This window comes from Puma concolor, chromosome C1 (assembly GCF_028749965.1).
Source record: "Puma concolor isolate L17-30 chromosome C1, mPumCon1.1.hap2, whole genome shotgun sequence".
Classification (NCBI taxonomy): domain Eukaryota; kingdom Metazoa; phylum Chordata; class Mammalia; order Carnivora; family Felidae; genus Puma; species Puma concolor.
In genome coordinates this window covers 65,702,568-65,723,423 of record NC_141674.1, presented here as the reverse complement: position 1 = coordinate 65,723,423, position 20,856 = coordinate 65,702,568, and the positions used below count along the sequence as shown (strand labels likewise).

Below are 20,856 nucleotides of genomic sequence, written 5' to 3'. Positions count from 1 at the left end.
TCTGAGCATCAAGAGGGCTGCGAATGGGCTCAGTCCAACAAAAACCCTACAGTCTGAAACTATGTCCAAGTCAGTGTGTACACTTGTAGCCTAAGCCCAGGACACAGGGCAATCTTGACCTCACGCCTGCAAGGCTACAGTTTTGTTCTTTGGAAGGTTCTTTTGTTTTTGTTTTTAGATAGTGAGCACACAAGCAGGAGAGACAGAGGGGGACGATGGATCTGAAGCAGGCTCTCTGCTGACAGTAGCAAGCCCGATGAGGGGCTTGAACTCACCAACCACAGAATTATGCCCCAAGCCAAAGCTGGATTTTCAACCAGCTGAGCCACCACCTAGGTGCCCCACAAGGCCACAGTTCTTAAGTCTCTAATATCCTATGGAACTCTATCAGGCATCCTGTCACCTCTTACGGGGAGTTACATGGAAATAGGACCCTGGTCCTTGATTCTGGTGGAACCTACCAAAAACCATGGCTTTCTCTTTGGGGAAGTTCCTTCCCCATCTTACCATTTCTCCCAGCCCCCATCACTGTCGAAGCTTTAGAACCCTTCCCAGTCATGGACAGTCAGCTCTCAGCCGAACTGCACTTTAAACGTTTTTCTAGCACATACCCTGGCTTGTGTTGTATTCTAGAAAGGCAGAAACATCCAATGTTAATACAAGCCTCAGGAGCAAACAGGAATGGAGTACTGTACTTGCACTTCCCATCCACCGTTGGGTGACCTCAGCAAGGTATTTAACTGCCCAAAGTCTCAGTTTACTTATCTGAAAAACTCTCTCAGGAATGGCATGATGATTAAATCAGGCCATAACAGTCCTATTAGTAATGACTTACATTTATGTAGCACTATGTGCCAAGCACTATTCTAAGTACTTTACATATATTAACTCATCTAATCTCACAAGGCTTTATAGATAAGTAAACAGGAACAGAGGGAGTACATGGTCCAAAATCACATAGATAACAAGCAGCAGAGATAGGAATTAAACCCAAGCAATTTGTCTCAGTCTATGCTCTTTATTGCTTCCTATAAGCCTTCAATAAATGGTACCTTACTGCTATTAGTAGAATTACTTGATTCTTAATATATCTGCCTCCTATAAATTGGAAGCTCCTTGAGGACAGCAAACGTACAGACGTATCTGCAACAGTTGTTAGAAAGCTGGCTCTGAAGGCTCACTGCATGGGTTAGAAGGCTGCCTCCATCACTCACTAGTCTAAAACCTTGGACAAACTGCTTCATATTCTAGCATGGTTGAAAGGATTAAGTGATTTCCAACATAGAAAGTACTTAGAAAAGTGAATGGCAGGCAGCTACTATAAGGACATACAGATATATCTCATTGATAGGAGATAGGATATCATCGTAGGTCTTTTCGAGATCTGGAACCGTGCCAGAGTTCCCAACAAATAACGTGCTAATCACCAACTCATCTCCATTACTTTTCAAGTTTCACATGTGTTTGTCTTGTTCCTAAAATCACCCCTTACAGAAAGGTTCCACCTTCATAATAATAGTAATAAAACTTACATTGAATACTTACTAGGTGTCAGGGACTGTTCTGTTCTTTTTTCATGTATTTAATCATTTAACCCTCGCAGTGGCCTGATAGGATAAATACTATTATCATTTTCACTTTTTATATGAAGAGACCAAGTCACAAAGTTTAATCCAATGCCACATGATCACAGAGTCCAAACGTGACAGTCTATATACTTAATTACTCGTACTTTCTCTTCAGTAACTTTTACCATATTCCCCAGTATGTTTTGTAGAATTCAGTATACATGAAAAGGCACTAAAAGCATTTGTTGGTTGAAACTTTTTCACTAGAAATAGCATGAAAAATAGACATTTCAAACACTTAAAAAATACTATCTAAAAAGTCATCTAAAACTTAAAAGCCAAAGTTTCTGTCTTAATATCAAATAGACTTAGTCTTTGAAAAGGAGCACATCAGTGAAGCTGAATCACACAGATGAGGTCCGAGTTTTCCAGCTGTGAATGACTCAAAGGACTCAGACGTACTTCACATACTGAACATCCTATTCTGATAGACACATAGCACAGAAATGAAGCCTCTAAAAGAAGACATAGCCCAGAGATCTGTTACAAAATCTAACCCCAAAGCAAAGACTATTAATGCTTTAGGAGGTACACTTTTCTTTTAACTCCCTTTCTGATTTTGAAAACAATTTACAAAAAATACTTCAGGCCTTCTTCCACAAACATCTTTCCATAAAGGGCAACAATTACAAATTAAAGAACTTCTCTGGGATACATAGAGAATCATCCAAGTAAAACAACCAAAGTTTCAGAGATTTAACAGTTATTTTTCTGCAGTTAAAAGGCCGCACAGGAAACAAACCAGTTGAACTAGTCTAGTCTTAGAGCCAGCTAAATGGAAGAGTGGTTTTCACAGTCTTGGGAAAGTCTAGGTTTACAGGGCAAACCCTGCAGTGTTGAGCTCATTGTGGAGACATGTTCCTTTTCATTGGCAAAAAGGGAAAGGAAGTGAGCCATGCCCTAAAAAAAATATCACTAGAGACATTCCACCCGATACTTGATAAGGACTGGGAAGGCTGCCATCAACTCATGGCTAGAAGGAGAAAAATTTGGATCAGAAAGCAGCTGACCAGGAGAAACCATGTTAGGTATGGGAAAGATTTCTCAAGCTACAAATTTTTAACAAGGAATCATTTAAACCAGTGGCTTCCATTTTTATCATTTTTTTGCTATGACCCACAGTGACAAATACACATATCATAACACAATTACAAATATATACATAATTGAAACACAAATATACAAAATGTAACTGACACGTACAGTGTAACCTACCCTTACTAGGCACAAAGCACTATGAAGTTTCCGATTCTATTCTACTTTGTGTTTTGGGTTTTTTTTATAATGTTTATTTTTGAAAGAGACAGACCAAGATAGAAAATGAGCAGGGGAGTGGCAAATGGAAGAGGACAGAGAATCCAAAGCAGGCTCTGCTCTAACAGCAGAGAACCCAATGCAGGACTCAAACTCACAAACCGTGAGATCATGACCTGAGTCGAAGTCAGACGCTTAACAGACTGAGCCACCCAGGTGCCCCTACTTGGTGTTTTAAACATACCGGTTGAGATCCACTGGATGAACAGTGATTTAAACTCTGATCAACACAGGAGAATCTGAGGGTGTGTCTTAAAATAGCCTTTAGCTCCCCCTCAGAGCCCCACCGCCAACTCAGGAAAAAGCTGCAGTGGAACATCTGCTCTTGGGACAAGTACTGGGCTCTTGAGTGCTTGGGGAAAGGGCATCCAAAAGCTGTCTCCTCCAGGTCTGGCCATTCCTCACTGTGCTGGCCCCTCCTCTCTCTACTCCAGAAAGGCTGGGCTTCCCCCACAGCTCTAGGTTTGATCTTTTTCTCTTACTCCTCTGAGTGATGGGATTTCCACAGCTTGAAATTACTCCTAAATCCCATCCCCGAGGCTCCAGTTCTCGACACCTGTCTACCTCTTACACATTGCCAACTAAATTTTCCCACAAGTTTCAAATTCCTCAGGCCCAAAATTATACTGTAAGTATAGTCTCTCTTCCCTATCTTCTCACCCAAAATGTTTCTCTTCCAGTTTTCCTCATCTTAAAGAATGGCACTACAATCCCTCACCCAAGCCACATCTGTGGGTCATCATTTGCAATATCTTTTACCTCTACAATGAGTTGCCAATTCTACCTTCTTAATATTCACTAGTACACAGATAAATGTTTAACCATCAGCTCTCCAAGCTTAAAAAAAAAAAGTCCTGACTTGCAGCACTTTTCTATGTCTGTGATGTAAATGATGTCACTAAATGTGGAGCTTGGAAGAGATGTGCACAAATGGCTCCAGCACGCCACTGTCTATTCCTCAGAACCATTTCTCATCTCCATACCTACCGGTACTACCTTAATTCAGGATTTCACCTTCTCTCTCTGCAACCTACACAATAGAATCTTCATGGATTTCGTTGACCACTATCTCATAAACCACCCCCCGCTTTGACACAGTCTCCAAACTGTCTAAAAGCCAAGTCTCATCATGTCACTCTCCTGCTTAAGCCCCTTCATTGCCCACTCTTTATCTTCACATATAAGGGTCTTGATTATTTGGTCTCTACTGACCCTTGAGCTTCGTCTCTTGCCACACAACCACCTATAACCTCTATTGGAATCACACTGACATACATGCTTATTCCCAAACATAGGATACTGCCCCATGCCTCCACACCCTTATTGTATTCTCACTCCCTGGGACAACCTTTCCTAATTCGTTTACTGAGCACACCTCTTTTAAGATTCAGCTCAAATCCTTTCTCCAGAAAGCTTTTCCTCAACTCTTAGGTAGACCTGATGTCTCCCACTTTTATGCCTCCAATACATGTTAGCACCTCTAACACTCTATTGGATTTCTTTCTTTTCATATCCATCTCTTCCCACTAGATCTGAGCTGCTTAAAGGCAAGAATTAGATCTTATTCACAGATAGACCAAGCAGGTAATATCGTGATGGAATACAGTGGACTCTCAAGAAACTATGTCAGCGATTAATATCCGAAGACCAACATGTACTAACTGATCAAACATCTATTGAATGAAAACATCAGGATGTTCTTGCCATATACCCAAGGCCAAAGGACAGCTAAGATACCCCACCTGTACCTTCTAGATTACTAGGGAGCCCATACTGCTATAGTCAAAGAATTTGCACTGTGATTTTTTTTTTAAGCCTATTGGCTTCTGTGTTAGTTTCCTAGGGCAAGTACAAAAGACCACCTATCTTAAACATAAGAAATCATTTTCTCAGTTCTAGAAAAGTCCGAGATCAAGCCAACACCAAGGTTGCTTTCTTCTAAGACCACTCTTCTTGACTCGTAGAGATCTTCGTGGTCACATGGCATTCTCTATGTGTATTTATGTCCAAATTTCCTCTTCTTATACCAGTCATATTGGATCAGGGCTCACCCTAATGATCTCATTTTAATTTAATTACCTCCTTAAAGACCTTATCTCAAAATACAGTTACATTTTGAGGTAGTGGAGATTAGGATTTCAACACATGAATTTTAGGGGGCAAAATTCACTGAACAACAGCCTCCTGCTAAACTGTGAACTCCTCAAAAGGTAAGAACTATAGCCTTCTTTCTTAGTATCCACTGTGCCTAATGGAGTTCCCAGAACACAGCAGATTCTTAAGTTATCTGTGGGAGACGATAAATGAAAGATCTTCTCAGAAGTATAGTCCAAATCTGGATTGTTGTCCTTTCCAAATCTGGTGACCAGCACTAAGAATGTCGCTTTCACCCTTTCCCTAAAAGAAAGCTTGATGCAGGGTGCCTGTCTGGCTCAGTTGGTAGAGCATGAGACTCCTGATCTCAGGGTGTTAAATTTGAGCAAGCCTCATGCTGGGTGTAAAGATTACTTAAAATTAAAAAAAAAAATCCTTAAGACCAGACATGCAAAGCCAATTGACAATATCCTGCCTCCCTCCACATCCATTCTTTTTTTTAAGTAGGCTTCACGCCCAGCCTGGAGCCAACACAGGGCCTGAATTCACGACCCTGAGATCGAGATCTGAGCTGAGATCAAGAGTCAAATGCTTTACAGACTGAGCCACCCAGGCACCCCCCTCCATATCCATTCTACACACCCAGCCTCATAGTATCATGCATGGGTATGGTCAGATTCAAAGTCAAAAGAACACCAACACACTCCACTAAACAAGGTAATAACTTAGGAGAAACGGCAAAATGAACATCTGCTACTTTTTCCTACCCAAAAGGAAACCTCTCCCTCCTGTCCTGCATGATTTTGGTGGGCCTACTGATCATGTAACGCTGCCTTCTTCACTATCAAGATGGAACATGACTTAATCAGTGTCCCTCCCTCTCTGAGGAATCTGAATCCTCAGTGGAGAAACATGAAGATAGGAAATACCTAAAGGGAGTTAATTCAGTGCCATGAAAGGTGCCTGGTTCAAACATCCCTGAAATGGCCTTAGCTCCCGACCTTCCCAAGGCTTGACTGACACAGTCTGTTTCTGAGACCTGATAGTCTTCTAAAAAAACAAACAAAATGGGTTTTCAATAAACTAGGAAGTGTTTATTCTGTAGCTCTCAAAGAATCTTGGCATATATAATGGCCCCCAGAAGTGGGATGTGGTGGACCTATGAAAATGGGAGCAGGCTGTAAGGATTCCCCCATCCATGTCTGAAAGTTGCATTCATCATCTTTATTACACCATTGCAAAGCAGCCAACTGCACTCTTCCTCCTTGCATTCTGGAACCCAGTCCACATGCCTCCCCAGGCTAAATCTTTAGGGAAGTTGGCAGGCAAACGTCAAAATACTAGAGTGTATGGCTATTTCAACAGCTTTCAGTACAATCCTAGAAATGACTTCACTTCAGCCTAGGCAGCCTATGTGATCACAGAGATGAGAACGTTCTGCCTCACCTACACTGGCCTTTTCTTCTGTGGGAATCCAAGACAACAAAGTCAGATAATCATGAAGGACAATGAATTTGAATCAATCCATCAATGACAATGCTATAAGATCCAGGATAGAAGGAAACAGCAAAAAATAAGATCAGAACCAAGAGAACTGGGGGAAGCTAGATCCCCTAAGTACCTCTTGATGTATACTCCCTTCTGGGAAAAGCACCAAGCACTGGGATGAAGTCAAAGAAAAGAAACAACTACTACTGCCTTTATCCCAGAGGCAAAAAGCAGCAAAATTAAAGGCTGAAGGACAGAGTAGCAAGGCCTATTTCTCAGAGAAAAACCCTCAGGCTATGGCCCAAAGTCAAGTACCAACCCAGAGGAGATAATGCATATTGATCAGCAGATTTAAGTAGAGTTAAGCTGCCACAGTAACTTTGGAAAATAAAACCTATCATTACTCCAAAATCAATTTCTACATGTCCTAACCACATGTCCTAACCACAGCACCACCAGAATTTGGGATACAGAAATAATATACCCCCACTAGGAAAATCCTACCCAGTGTCCTCAAATGTGTACACAGAATTCATAGGAGCAATACAGAGCAGGTTCAATAGTAGCTAGCACATAAGGCAGTGTGGGGGTTTATCCATCTATACATGTGTCTCCAGTATTAAAAGGGAAAAAAATCTAATCATGGAGCAATAATAGCTAAATACAATGACCTCTGTAACATCCAAGACTAATATCAACCAAGCATCCAAATTAATGTATATCAGCAACTTTCTACAAAGATACAGGGACCACAAAATTTCAATGCAGACAATAGGTAAAAATAGAGATTAATTCTGAAAAACAGATTATGTGCTAGAGACAAATGTAGGAAAAAATTATATTCCTTGAGTTGTACTAAGAGAAGAACTGATTTATGAAAAGTCTAAATCAAATCAAACTGCTTATATCCAATCAGTTTATAGGTTATGATCTGGGGAACTGGGTAGCAAACAAAGCCAGTTCACAAGGAGGTGGACAGAAACCTGAGTGTGCCCACCTTCCTCTGTGACAAGTGTACTCAGAAGCTTGGTTGCACACCACACAGAATCACAGTATCGATAGCATGGTCTCCTAGGATGGTCCTTCCAGGAGCAGCACTGGAATAAGGGATTCTTTCCCCCCACCCCCAATGTTTGTTTGTTTAAGTTATTTTAATTCCAGTATAGTTAACATACAGTGTTACATTAGTTTCAGGTATACAATATAGTGGTTCACTAATTCTGTACATCGCTCAGTGCAAGGCATTCTTTTCTTACATCTATGTAACCCCGCTCCCACAAGTAATATAACCTACACCGTATTTCTATTAAATGGCACAGAATCGCTTGGAAGCAGAGAATTTCCACTTCCATATGGATAGTATCTGTCGCTTACTTGTTAAGGGAGGGGAAATGTAATTCCCCAGACCCACTGCATTCTCCCATCATTTTTATTTACTGCCCTGAGAAAATATCCATTAGAAACAAACTATAAGGAATATTTATGTTCTGTGAGCAAAGGGAAAAACAGAAGTTGGGTGGGGTCATGGATGAGTAAGGGCAGCCTAGAATGATTCTGCTAAAGATATTTCAACACTGATGAACACCAGAGGCCGTCATTTGGCTTATTAAAATAGTGCTGGATAGTCAGGAGAAGCTGGCACATTTTCCTGTAGATGAGATAGCCCTAGGGGTTTGAACAGTTGGAACACAGCTGCCATGGCTAAAACCAAGCAACTACAGATGTCACACCAAAGTGGAAGTAATTTCATACCATCCCATGCTGCCAAATTCAAAATGCTAATGGCGAAAAAGTATTGAAGTAAGTCTTTAAAATAGACTAGATAACTATTTTAAATACCAATTCTAAGTGTAACTAAAAGTTTTTGCTGTTAAGGTCCACGAACAATAGTTATGGCTTAGAGAGCCCAGTCAAAAATTTTACTCCTCAGCAAGATGAATGCATTACAATGTGCCGTTCTTGGAGTCTGGAACAGCCACAAAGTCACTCGACATCAGACTTTGTAACTCCAAAGGTCTTTCAGAAAATGTCTTTTTAGGCAATTCTTTCTCCTTGAATAGTTGTTTCCCTTATAAGTAGTGCTCTCATTCTCTATATCCTTAATGGATATACTAAATCACATGGCACCACATCTCAGTGCTCACTACCCTTAGAAAGACAAGCCAGGGAAGGGAACACTTCACACACATACACACACCCAAACTTACCAAATGCCTTCTTAGGTTCTATTAACTTCAAGGTAAAGGGTTCATCTTTTTTTAATTCCTTTAACTTTTTAGCAACATCATAGTGACGCCACCCAATGATATCTTCTCCATTTATGGATTCAATATGATCCCCCACACAGATGGTTTTAATGGAGTCAATTAGGCTACCATCTTTAATTCTCTGAAAGAAAATTAAGGATAACACTTAATACAAAATGGAACTGTATAACATTCCTTTTTATGCCCCCGAGACATTATATGTATTGACATATTCACAATGCAGCTTAATGCTCAGTTAAAGATAAAGACCAGGCAACAAATGACAACCACCATACCTCATTCAGAACTCTGCTCCATCAATCATCATACCTCCTCCAAGAAACTTCTCCTCAAATCCTCTCGGTTACTCCCCTAAGAATCGTTAAGGTGTTACTCTCCTGCTTCTATAGTAGGTGTTGTTACATATGCTGAGCTCTGAACTAAGCACTTTACGTTTGCCATCTCATTTAATTTCAACAACCTTTAGAAGACCCTCAGACCATAGACTGAAAAATTGAAGCTTGGAAAGATCTGTTCCAAAAAATAGGAAGGGAAAGAAAACTTCCAGACTCATTCTATGAAGCCAGCATTACTTTGATTCCCAAACCAGAGACCCAGCAAAAAAAGAGAACTATACGCCAGTATCCCTGATGAATATGGATGTAAAAATTCTCAACAAGATACTAGCAAATCAAATTCAACAGCGTATAAAAAGAATTATTCACCATGATCAAGTGGGATTCATTCCTGGGCTGCAGGGCTGGTTCAATATTCACAAATCAATGTGATACATCACATTAATAAAAGAAAAGATAAGAACCATATGATCCTGTCAATCGATGCAGAAAAAGCATTTGACAAAATTCAGCATCCTTTCTTAATAAAAACCCTTGAGAAAGTTGGGATAGAAGGAACATACTTAAACATCATAAAAGCCATTTATGAAAAGCCCACAGCTAATATCATCCTCAATGGGGAAAAACTGAGAGCTTTCCCCGAGATCAGGAACACTACAGGATGTCCACTCTCACCACTGTTGTTTAACATAAGGGTAGTGCTAGCATCAGCAATCAGAAAACAAAAGGAAATCAAAGGCATCAAAATTGGCAAAGATGAAGTTAAGCTTTCACTTTTTGCAGATGACATGATATTATACATGGAAAATCCGATAGACTCCACCAGAAGTCTGCTAGAACTGATACATTAATTCAGCAAAGTCACAGGATACAAAATTAACGTACAGAAACCAGTTGCATTCTTATACACTAATAATGAAGCAACCAAAAGACAAACAAACTGATCCCATTCACAATTGCACCAAGAATCATAAGATACCTAGGAATAAACCTAACCAAAGATGTAAAAGATCTGTATGCTGAAAACTATAGAAAGCTTATGAAGGAAACTGAAAAAGATACAAAGAAATGGAAAAATTCTGTGCTCATAGATTGAAAGAATATTGTTAAAATATCAATACTACCCAAAGCCATCTACACATTCAACGCAATCCCAATCAAAATTGCACCAGCAATCTTCCCGAAGCTAGAACAAGCAATCCTAAAATTTGTATGGAACCACAAAAGACCCTAAATAGCCAAAGTAATATTGAAGAAGAAGACCAAAGCAGGAGGCATCACAATCCCAGACTTTAGCCTCTACAACAAAGCTGTGATCATCAACACAGCTTGGTATTGGCACAAGAACAGACACATAGACCAATGGAATAGAGACTCCAGAATTGGACCCACAAAAGTATGGCTAACTAATCTTTGACAAAGAAAGAATATCCAATGGAAAAAAGACAGTCTCTAACAAATGGTGCTGGGAGAACTGGACAGCAATATGCAGAAGAATGAAACTAGACCACTTTCTTTTTTTTTTTTTTTTTTTTTAATTTTTTTTTTTCAACGTTTATTTATTTTTGGGACAGAGAGAGACAGAGCATGAACGGGGGAGGGGCAGAGAGAGAGGGAGACACAGAATCGGAAACAGGCTCCAGGCTCTGAGCCATCAGCCCAGAGCCTGACGCGGGGCTCGAACTCACGGACCGCGAGATCATGACCTGGCTAAAGTCGGACACTTAACCGACTGCGCCACCCAGGCGCCCCTAGACCACTTTCTTATACCATTCACAAAAATAAACTCAAAATGGATGAAGGACCTGAATGTGAGACACGAAACCATCAAAACCCTAGAGGAGAAGGCAGGAAAAAACCTCTCTAACCTCAGCCGCAGCAATTTCTTACTTGACACATCTCCAAACGCAAGGGAATTAAAAGCAAAAATGAATTATTGGGACCTCATGAAGCTTTTTAGCTTTGCGCTGCAAAGGAAATAATCAACAAAAGCAAAAGGCAACCAACGGAATGGGAAAAGATATTTGCAAATGACATATCGGACAAAGGGCTAGTATCCAAAATCTATAAAGAACTCACCAAACTCCACACCTGAAAAACAAATAATCCAGTGAAGAAATGGGCAGAAAACATGAATAGACACTTCTCTAAAGAAGACATCCAGATGGCTAACAGGCACATGGAAAGATGCTCATGTCACTCCTCATCAGGGAAATACAAATCAAAACCACACTCAGATATCACCTCACACCAGTCAGAGTGGTCAAAATGAACAAATCAGGAGACTCTAGATGCTGGAGAGGATGTGGAGAAACGGGAACCCTCTTGCACTGTTGGTGGGAATACAAACTGGTACAGCCACCCCGGAAAACAGTGTGGAGGTTCCTCAAAAAATTAAAAATAGATCTACCCTATGACCCAGTAATAGCCCTGCTAGGAAGTTACCCAAGGGATACAGGAGTGCTGATGCATAGGGGCACTTGTACCCCAATGTTTATAGCAGCACTTTCGACAATAGCCAAATTACGGAAAGAGCCTAAATGTCCGTCCACTGATGAATGGATAAAGATGTGGTTTATACATACAATGGGATACTACTTGGCAAGGAGAAAGAATTAAATATGGCCCTCTGTAGCAACGTGGATGGAACTGGAGACTGTTATGCTAAGTGAAATAAGTCATACAGAGAAAGACAGATACCATATGTTTTCACTCTTATGTGGATCCTGAGAAACTTGACAGAAGACCATGGGGGAGGGGGAGGGGAAAAAAAGTTAGGGAGGGAGGCAAACCGTAAGAGACTCAAAGACTGAAAATAAACTGAGGGTTGATGGGGGGTGGGAGGGAGGGTTGATGGGGGGATGGGCATTGAGGAGGGCACCTGTTGGGATGAGCACTGGGTGTTGTATGGAAACCAATCTGGCAATAAATTTCATATTAAAAAAAAAAAAAGCATATGCATTCCCTACTCTTACCAAGTGGAGTAATAACTTCTTCTGAATCCGCAGTATGATCACCGCATCTAAGAGTTAATAGCAAAACTCATGTACCCCAGCATCTCTATAATTATCATTAGAAAAAAGAAAATTGTAAAAGGGTAACCTGGGAAGGTTGGGCATTTTTAAGTTTTATTACTATATACCAAAATTCACAATAGGCTTCTATTTCACCCCCAAATTTTAAGAACAATGCTATGTTCATTATAATAGTAACTATTAATATGCTTTATGCAAGTGAAATAATACCAATTCAGAGCTCATTATCATTACGAATAGTCAATTATAAAAGAAATGAGAAATTTATAATCTGACACTGTTTTATTAGGGGTCCATATTAACATTACAAGTTAATAGAATTAAGAGTAACCACAGCAACCACTAAGTACAACTGGAATTTCTAAAAGGTCACAGAAAAATAAACAAGATTTTTAAGAAGACTAGAGTCTAAAGAAACAAACAAAAAAAAAAACTATTAAATATCCTGTTATCTACCCATTCTTAAGCCATTAGAGAGTGTGAAAATCTATACATAAATATGGACTCCTTAAATTTTACTCTCATCTATCTCTTCATACCTTCTGAACCTATTTTTTTTCTTTGAACAACAACACACAAATTTCAGTGTCCTATCACATGTTTTTAGATTTGTCACAGTTTTATTAATAAGTAGTATATAAAATTAATTAAATGAAAAACTTTACAGACATGTATAAATCTTACTAATAAATTAAAGGTCAGAGGAACAAAAATCTACACTGTCTTGGGCCTAGAAGTAGTCACAGAAGTCACTAGAAGAGTATCTAGACAGAAGGAGGAAAGGCAGTTACCAGAAGTCCAAGTAGCAAGGTGAGAATCCAGGTGGGCAAGAAAAACATCAAAGCACAGGTAAATAAACAGAAGTAGCAGATAAGGATCTGGTATGAAGAGACAGGAAAATCAGTGTAAGAAACCTGAACACCATAAGGTGAATCAGATACAGAAGTGGAAGACACAGATTATAGACGTTGTGGGTTACCTAAGCTTTAGCCTCTTAAATTCATAAAATAAAGAATGAGGTAGTAATTGAGACAAGTTTCTGGAATATATGCTTTGATAATCATATTATAACATGACAGAGATTAATAATCTTGCTAAAAATGCTACTTGAACACAAAGGATGGAAAAAAGATATTAATGCTATGCTTATATTTAGTGAGTCACTTAATATCCTCTGTACTACTTAAAACTTTGCCTAATCTGGTTTTATCTCATCTTTATACTGCAAAAAAGCAGAGAAGACAAATTTTTAAAAGATAGGATTTACAGCATTATTAAACTCAAAGGATCCTAGCCACCTCAGAGAATTATTATTCTCCGTTATTTCATCGCATATGCTTATAAAACCTGCTAATCACAGACACCGGAACTCTAGGGGCAGCATCCCACCCTCCTCAAAATCTTAGGTATCACATTCAAGATTGTTTGAGCTGCACGCCCTGCTGCCATGGTCAGCAAGTTTGAGATCTGTGCTGCTGATCTTAACACTGTCCTCAGACTATGCTCATGATAATGTAACGTTCTTAATTATAAACAGTTATTTCACTTAGTCCTCACAACAAGCCTCATTCCATTAACAAATGAGGATACCAAGGTACAATGAATACTGATGAAAAGAACACAACAAAAAGAACTGGGCTTCAAACAGACGTTGCACCCACAGACTGCATGACCCTAAATTATGACAAAGCCTAGAATATTTAGCATCTGTCCCTCTGTATAAGTGTTTGCCAAGCAGTCCTAAACCATTCTGGGAATTTCTAGTTTTAAGTATACTCTGAATTTTCTGATAAGGTTATTTATATGCTCTGGTTCTGGAAAATCTAGGCTTGGATGCTAAAATCACAAATGTTTAAGTCTGTTGTCTTTTACGCAAGAAGTTTTACCTGTGAAAACCACACCATACTTTAATTCAAACTTAAGAAATCACATAAATGTTTTAGATTCGACATAGATCCTACAGTATAGGTCTTTCTCTGACATTTCACTTAGCATAATGCCCTTGAGGTCCATCTATACCGCCAAAACTGGGAAGATTTAATTCTTTTATACAGCTAATACTAACGCTCCATTGTGTGTATATACACATACATCTTTATCCATTTATCAACTGATGGCCACTTAGGTTGCTTCTGTATCCTGACTACTGTAAAGCTGCAATGAATACCATACACAAAGGCATGGTGTATTTATCTTTCCAAATTAGTGTTTTCATTTTCTTCAGATAAATACCCAGAAGTGGAACTGCTGAATTGTATGGTAGTTTTTTAATTTTTTAAAGAAAACTCCATATTGTTTTCTATAGTGGCTGCATGTTACATTCCTATCAACAGTATACAAGGGTTCCCTTAACGTCCCATCCTCATCAACATTTGTTATTTTTAGTCTTTTTGGTAATAGCCATTCTAACAGGTGGAGGTGGCAGCTCATTGTGGTTTTGACTTGCATTTCCCTGATGATTAATAACCTAGAACATCTTTTCATGGGGGCACCTGGGTGGCTCAGTCGGTTAAGCATCCAACTCTTGGTTTCAGTTCAAGATCTTGCAGTTTGTGGGTTCAAGCACCCCTCCAGGCTCCATGCCGGCAGTGCAGAGTTGGCTTGGGATTCTCCCTCCCCTACCTGTCTGTCCCTCCCCCACTCATGCGTGCAGTCTCCCAAAACAAACTTAAAAAAAAAAAAAAATGTTTTCATGTATCTGGTAGTCATCTAGGTCTTCTTTGGAAAAATGTCTATTCAGTTTTGCCCATTTTTTATTAGACTTTTTTTAGTTTGATATAGTCCAACTTGTTTGCTTTTGCTTTTGTTTTCAGATTCAAAAATCATCACCAAAAACCTATGTCAAAGAGCTTAATCCCCACGTTTTCTTGTGCCAGTTCTGTGGTTTCATGTTTTAATTCAAGTCTTTAGTCCATCCTGGATTAATTTTTGTGTATGATGTGAGATAATGATCCAATTTCATTCTTTTGCAGATGGCTATCCAATTTTCCCAGCACCATTTATTGAAGAGAATCCCTTCTCCACTGTAGATTCTTGGCTCCTTTATTATAAATTGACTATAGATGCAAAAGTTTATTTCTGGGCTCTATATTCTGCCATAGTGATCAGTGTTTCTATGCCAATACCACACTTTTTAAATTACCAGAGCTTTGTAATATAGTTTGAAATCAGGGAGTGTGATGCCTCCAGCTTTGTTCTTTCTCAACCTTGCTTCAGCTATTCCGGGTCTTCTACAGTTTATATGAATTTTAGGACTATTGTATTTCTGTGAAAAGTGCCGTTGGAATTTTGACAGGGATCACACTGACTCTGTAATATTGCTATGGTTAGCATTTAACAACATTAATTCTTCCAATGCATGAACATGAAATAGCTTTACATTTGTATCTTTCTTACATCCTATAGTTTTCAATTATTGGTCTTTCCCCTTGGTTAAATTTACTCATATTTTATTCTTTTTGATACAATTATAAATGGAATGGATTCTTCTGATAGATTATTCACAAATAAAAGTGCAAGACTTTTGTGTATTAATTTTGTATCCTGAAACTTTACTGTAGTACTTCTAACAGTTTTCTGGATAAAGTCTTTAAGGTTTTCTATATCATCTTCAAGCAGTGACCATTTACTTTTTCCTCTCCAATTTGGATGCCTTTTATTTCTTTTACTGGCCTAACTGCTCTGGCTAGAACTTCCAATATTGTGTTGAATAGAAGTGGCAAGAGAGAGCATGCTTGCCTTGTTCCTGATCTTTGTGGAGAAAAACTGAAAGCTTTTCCTTTAAGGATGATGTTAGCTGTGAGCTTGTCCTACAGGACCTTTAGGATGTTGAGGTATGTTCCCTCTATACCACTTTGTTGAGTTTTTTTTTTGTTTTTTTTTTTTTTACCATTTGAATTCTTTCAAATGTTTTTTTCCTTCAACCATTGAGATAAAAAATGTTTATATCCTTTTGTTAATGTGGTATAGTGCTCGCTTCGGCAGCACATATACTAAAATTGTTAATGTGGTATATCACACTGATTTATGGGTGTTTAATCACCCCTGAAATAAATCCCACTTGACCATGATGTATGATCCCTTTAACATATTGTTGAATTTGGTTTGCTAATATTAAGGATTTTTGCATTTATGTTATTAGGAATACTGGCCTTTTTCTTGGGGCATTCTTGTCTGGTTTTTCTATCAGGGTAATTCTGGCTTCATAAAAGCAGTTTGGAGGAGTTCACTCTAATTTTTGGAAGAGTTTAAAAAGGACTGGGATTAATTCTTCTCTCTGAAGGCTTGGTAGAATCCACCAGTGGAGCCATCTGGTCCTGGGCTTTTGTTGGGAAGTTTTTGATGACTAGCAAGGAGACTGAATCCATCTGTTCAGATTTTTTTATTTCATCAGTCTTGGTAGGTTGTAGGTTTCTAGGAATTTACTCATTTCTTACGTTGTCCAATTTGTTAGATAGGATAGTTCATAGCAGTCTCTTACTATCCTCTACATTTCTATGGCTCCACTGTAACATCTGTCATTTGATTTTGAGTCCTTTTTTGTGAGTCTAGCTAAAGGTCTGTCAATTATTTTTCAAAGAACCAGCTCTTTGTTTCATTGATTTATTGTCTTTTTAGTCTCTATTTCTGCTCTAATATTTGTTATTTCCTTCCATCTACCAACTTGGGGTTTCGTTTAATTCTTTTTCTAGTTCCTTGAAGTGTAAAGTTAGGCTGAGAATGGTTTCTCAAGGCAGGCATTTACCTCCGTGAACTTCCTTCTTAGTCCGTGTAAATGCAGAGCTACATAGTACTATTAAATACAGTTCTCTGCTCATCTAATTATGTGATGATTTGTTAGGACTTCTAATTGATAACTTAATAGCAGTATCAGATTTTTATAGATCATTCCTTTATACCTGCACAATCCTGTGAAATAGGTGTTAATATTCCCTTTTGAGAGAAGGATCAGAGAAGCTTAATGACTTATCAAAGATCATTTGTCCAAGTAAATAAGTTGTTGGACTAAGACTGAAAGCAGGCATGTGTACTTCTAAAGTCCATTGCTCCTATATATCACCACTCCCTGATCATGGAATCCTTCTTCCTTACCCTTGTCAATCTATACCACACTGTCCTACTCTAACCTACTTGGACTTCTAGCCACTACTGAAAGGATATCAAGTACTCACTTTAGCATATATACTAAAATTGGAACCATATAGAAAAGATTAACACAGTCCCTGCACAAGAATGACATACAAACTCTTGGAATGTTCCATTTTTTTCTCCTGCTTATCTTAGCAAAAATAAACATTGAAAGGGTGAGCCAGAAATTAATGAAAATGATTACTTATAAGGAGTGGGAGAAATGAGTAATGGGATAGAGGGCCAGGAGAAAGTGACAGATCTCTGAACGTCTTTTAATATAGACTTTTGAATCATTTTAATATTTTTCAGAAAAAATTAGAACATGATGCAGAGAAAACTCAGTTCAAAGAGAAGTGGATTCAATAGTATTTCAAATGAATAACCATCACCTAATGGGGAAAGGGACAGGAAAGAACCCATTCCAAGTAACCTGAATAGAATACTTTGTGTATGTACATGTGTGTACATGCATACCAATCTTGAACTCTTAATAATATGGATATTATTAAGGTTCTTCATAATATGGATATAGCAATCCTGAAACTATTTTGCATATATTGTAGGACTAAGCAAATGAGTAAATATTTTATTTTAAAAAGTATTTTAATAGGGGCACCCAGGCAACTCAGTCAGTTGAACATCAACTCTTGGTTTCAGATCACTATCTTCTGGTTTGTGGGTTTGCACCCCACATCAGGCTCTACACTGACAGTGCAGAGCCTGCTTGGGATTCTCTCTCTCTCCCCCTCTCTGCCCCTTCCCCACTCATGCTCTCTCTCATAATCAACTTTTTAAAAAATATATATATGTGTGTATATATATATATACACATGCATATATATATATTTTTAACAGGGAAGGCAAGGGAAAAAAAAAAAAACCTATGGGGCAGGATTAAAATTTGAGGCATAATTTTGAGTCCATTTACTTCTAAAATAGGTTTTCTAACCCCATCACTGAAAAGACCCAGAAACAAGGACACTCCAGTGACAATGAAGGAGTCTAACTAGCATCCAGATCTTGATTTTGAAATATCAATCCTCACCAAAAGCAAAACCAGAGCCCCATGAAAAAATGGTTGATTCCAGGCTTGGGAAAAGATAAAAGATGAACCTAGAACATCTTGTTGTGCCAGAGAAGAACAACTGCTTAATAAATGATCAGAGACATGTCAAAGGATACACAAGCCAGCTGAAAGATTCCGGCAGACCAAATCTCAGAAAATCTGAGCATAAGCAACAGTTGTAGACTATAACCCATTAAGTGAGAAATCATGTATCCATGCTGATAAAAACAAAAAACAAAAAAACAAAAACCATGCCACTTTTTATCAACAGAATGTTTTAAATATATAAGAAATGATGGAATTTTTTAAAATTCACCATCTTGAAACCATTATAATAAAAATCAATTCAGGCAAAAATCAATCAACAGATGTTCAATCTGTAAGGTGCAAGTAGGAAAATGATATTTTTAAAATAAAGTTTCTCCCCAAAAATATTAATTACAAAGGAAAATATAACATTGCAATGAAGACTGGCAGACACTATATCTTAGGTAAGTGACAAAGGTCATAAGCAAGCTAACATAATGCACATGTGGTACACCAAGAGGGACACATCATTGATCTAATTTTCCTACCAAAAATACATAATCCGTTTCTCACACTGTCCCTCAATTCAGGCTTCTTTGAGGTTTCTCATTCTATGAAAGGCTGAGGGATTATTCTAAAGACCATTAAAAAGACAACTAAATAAAATTCATGACCCTGGATTACACCTATAAAGGAAAAGAAAAATGCTACAGAGGATATGAGGCAACTGACAGGAATGCAATATAGGCATTAAAAATTATTTTATCAATATTAGATTTTCTGAATTTCACAATTGCACTGTCTAGCTATACAGAAAAAAAACCCTGTGCTTAATAACTACGTTCTGAAATACTAGAGGCTAAATGGGAATATATGCATTCTACTTTTTCAAATGGTTCTGAAAATTATATTTGTACATATGTATACATATACACATACACATGTGTGTATTAGACCAAAAAAGCAAACGTGACAAGTGGTAAGAATTGGAGAAATGGGTAAAGGGTATTATGGAAGTCTTCTGTATTATTACAATCTTACAGTAAATTTGAAATTACCCCCACCCCAGTTTGTAAGAAGTCCTATTAATCGTATTCATTTCTCTTTTAAGTTGAATTCTACGTCAGCAGTTTGCCGTATGCTCCACTTTCTCTTTGCCATCATGTTCTGCCTCCCCAGGGCTAGTGACTCGTACTGACGCAGGCACATGTTCAAGGAGACATTCAAGAAAAAAAGAACACAAACTCTGAACAGAGGTTAAGATCTAAAAAATCCACGTATGTTTGCAAAACTTCTAAGCCCTTCCTGCTGACATTAGAAAGGCATTGCTGCATGTGCCTCATGTCCTGAGCTTCCCCCAGATAATCCCACATGACTTTCCCAACTCACGATTTTCCATTTGATCACCCACTCAACCTTCAACACAGTCCTATCTTTTAGCAGAGCTAAAAATAGCCATTCTATCAAGTGGGGAGTTAAATAAAGTACTATTTACAGTTAAGGAGGTTGCTTTCCTAAGACTTGTTTTAAATGACAGTGCATCAGCAAAGAAAAGATTTGGACAAAATAAAAACCTGAAACATACTCTGTTGCATGAAGTTTGCAACTAATTCTTTTTTTTTTTTTTTTTTTTTAAATTTTTTTTTTTCAATGTTTATTTATTTTTGGGACAGAGAGAGACAGAGCATGAACGGGGGAGGGGCAGAGAGAGAGGGAGACTCAGAATCGGAAACAGGCTCCAGGCTCTGAGCCATCAGCCCAGAGCCCGATGCGGGGCTCGAACTCACAGACCGCGAGATCGTGACCTGGCTGAAGTCGGACGCTTAACCGACTGCGCCACCCAGGCGCCCCTGCAACTAATTCTTAGTGAAGTGGATGGGAATGCCAGCTCTGGAGTCAGTTCTTAAATTCAAATACTGAATTTTTCTGCTATATAACTTTAAAGCAAGCTACTTAACTTCCCTTATCCTGTTTCTACATCTGTAAAATAGAGGTTGGTAATAGTACCTACCCACAGGTCAATCTCCCAGACACCATGTTCAACAGAAGAATCCAGAAATGACAGAGTACATAATATAGGATTCTACTTACAGAAGGTTCAAGAATGAGCAAAACTGTAGTGATAGAGGTCAGAGTAGTGGCTACCTTTGTGGGAGAAGCATACTGCCTAGGAAACAGTACAAGGGAGACTTCTGGGTGGTAGAAATGAAGTTTCCCTTGATCTGGGTGATGGTTAACAGGTGTGAGTACAATAAGCTGAACATTAAAAATCTGTTATACCCTGGGGTGCTTGGGTGGCTCAGTCTGTTAAGTGTCGGACTCTTGAGTTTGGCTCAGGTCATGATCTCACAGTTCATCAATTCGAGCCCCATGTTGGGTTCCCCACTGACCATGCAGAGCCTGCTTGGGATGTTCTCACTCCCTCTCTCTCTGACCCTCCCCTGCTCATGTGGGTGTACGTTCTCCCTCTCT

At 38.7% G+C, this 20,856-nt stretch overlaps 1 protein-coding gene and 1 non-coding gene across 2 annotated transcripts in view; one reads left to right on the top strand and one right to left on the bottom strand.

Annotated features, from left to right (window-relative positions):
• GIPC2 (GIPC PDZ domain containing family member 2) overlaps positions 1-20,856 on the bottom strand; it is an 80,998-nt gene that overhangs the window by 42,214 nt on the left and 17,928 nt on the right. Inside the window, exon 2 of the mRNA XM_086717369.1 lies at positions 8,732-8,912. Coding sequence (XP_086573495.1) covers positions 8,732-8,912 — 181 coding nt within the window. The remainder of the gene's footprint in view (positions 1-8,731; positions 8,913-20,856) is intronic.
• LOC112849056 (U6 spliceosomal RNA) lies at positions 17,325-17,428 on the top strand. Its single transcript, XR_003222505.1, has one exon. It is a non-coding gene; the product is annotated as a U6 spliceosomal RNA (small nuclear RNA).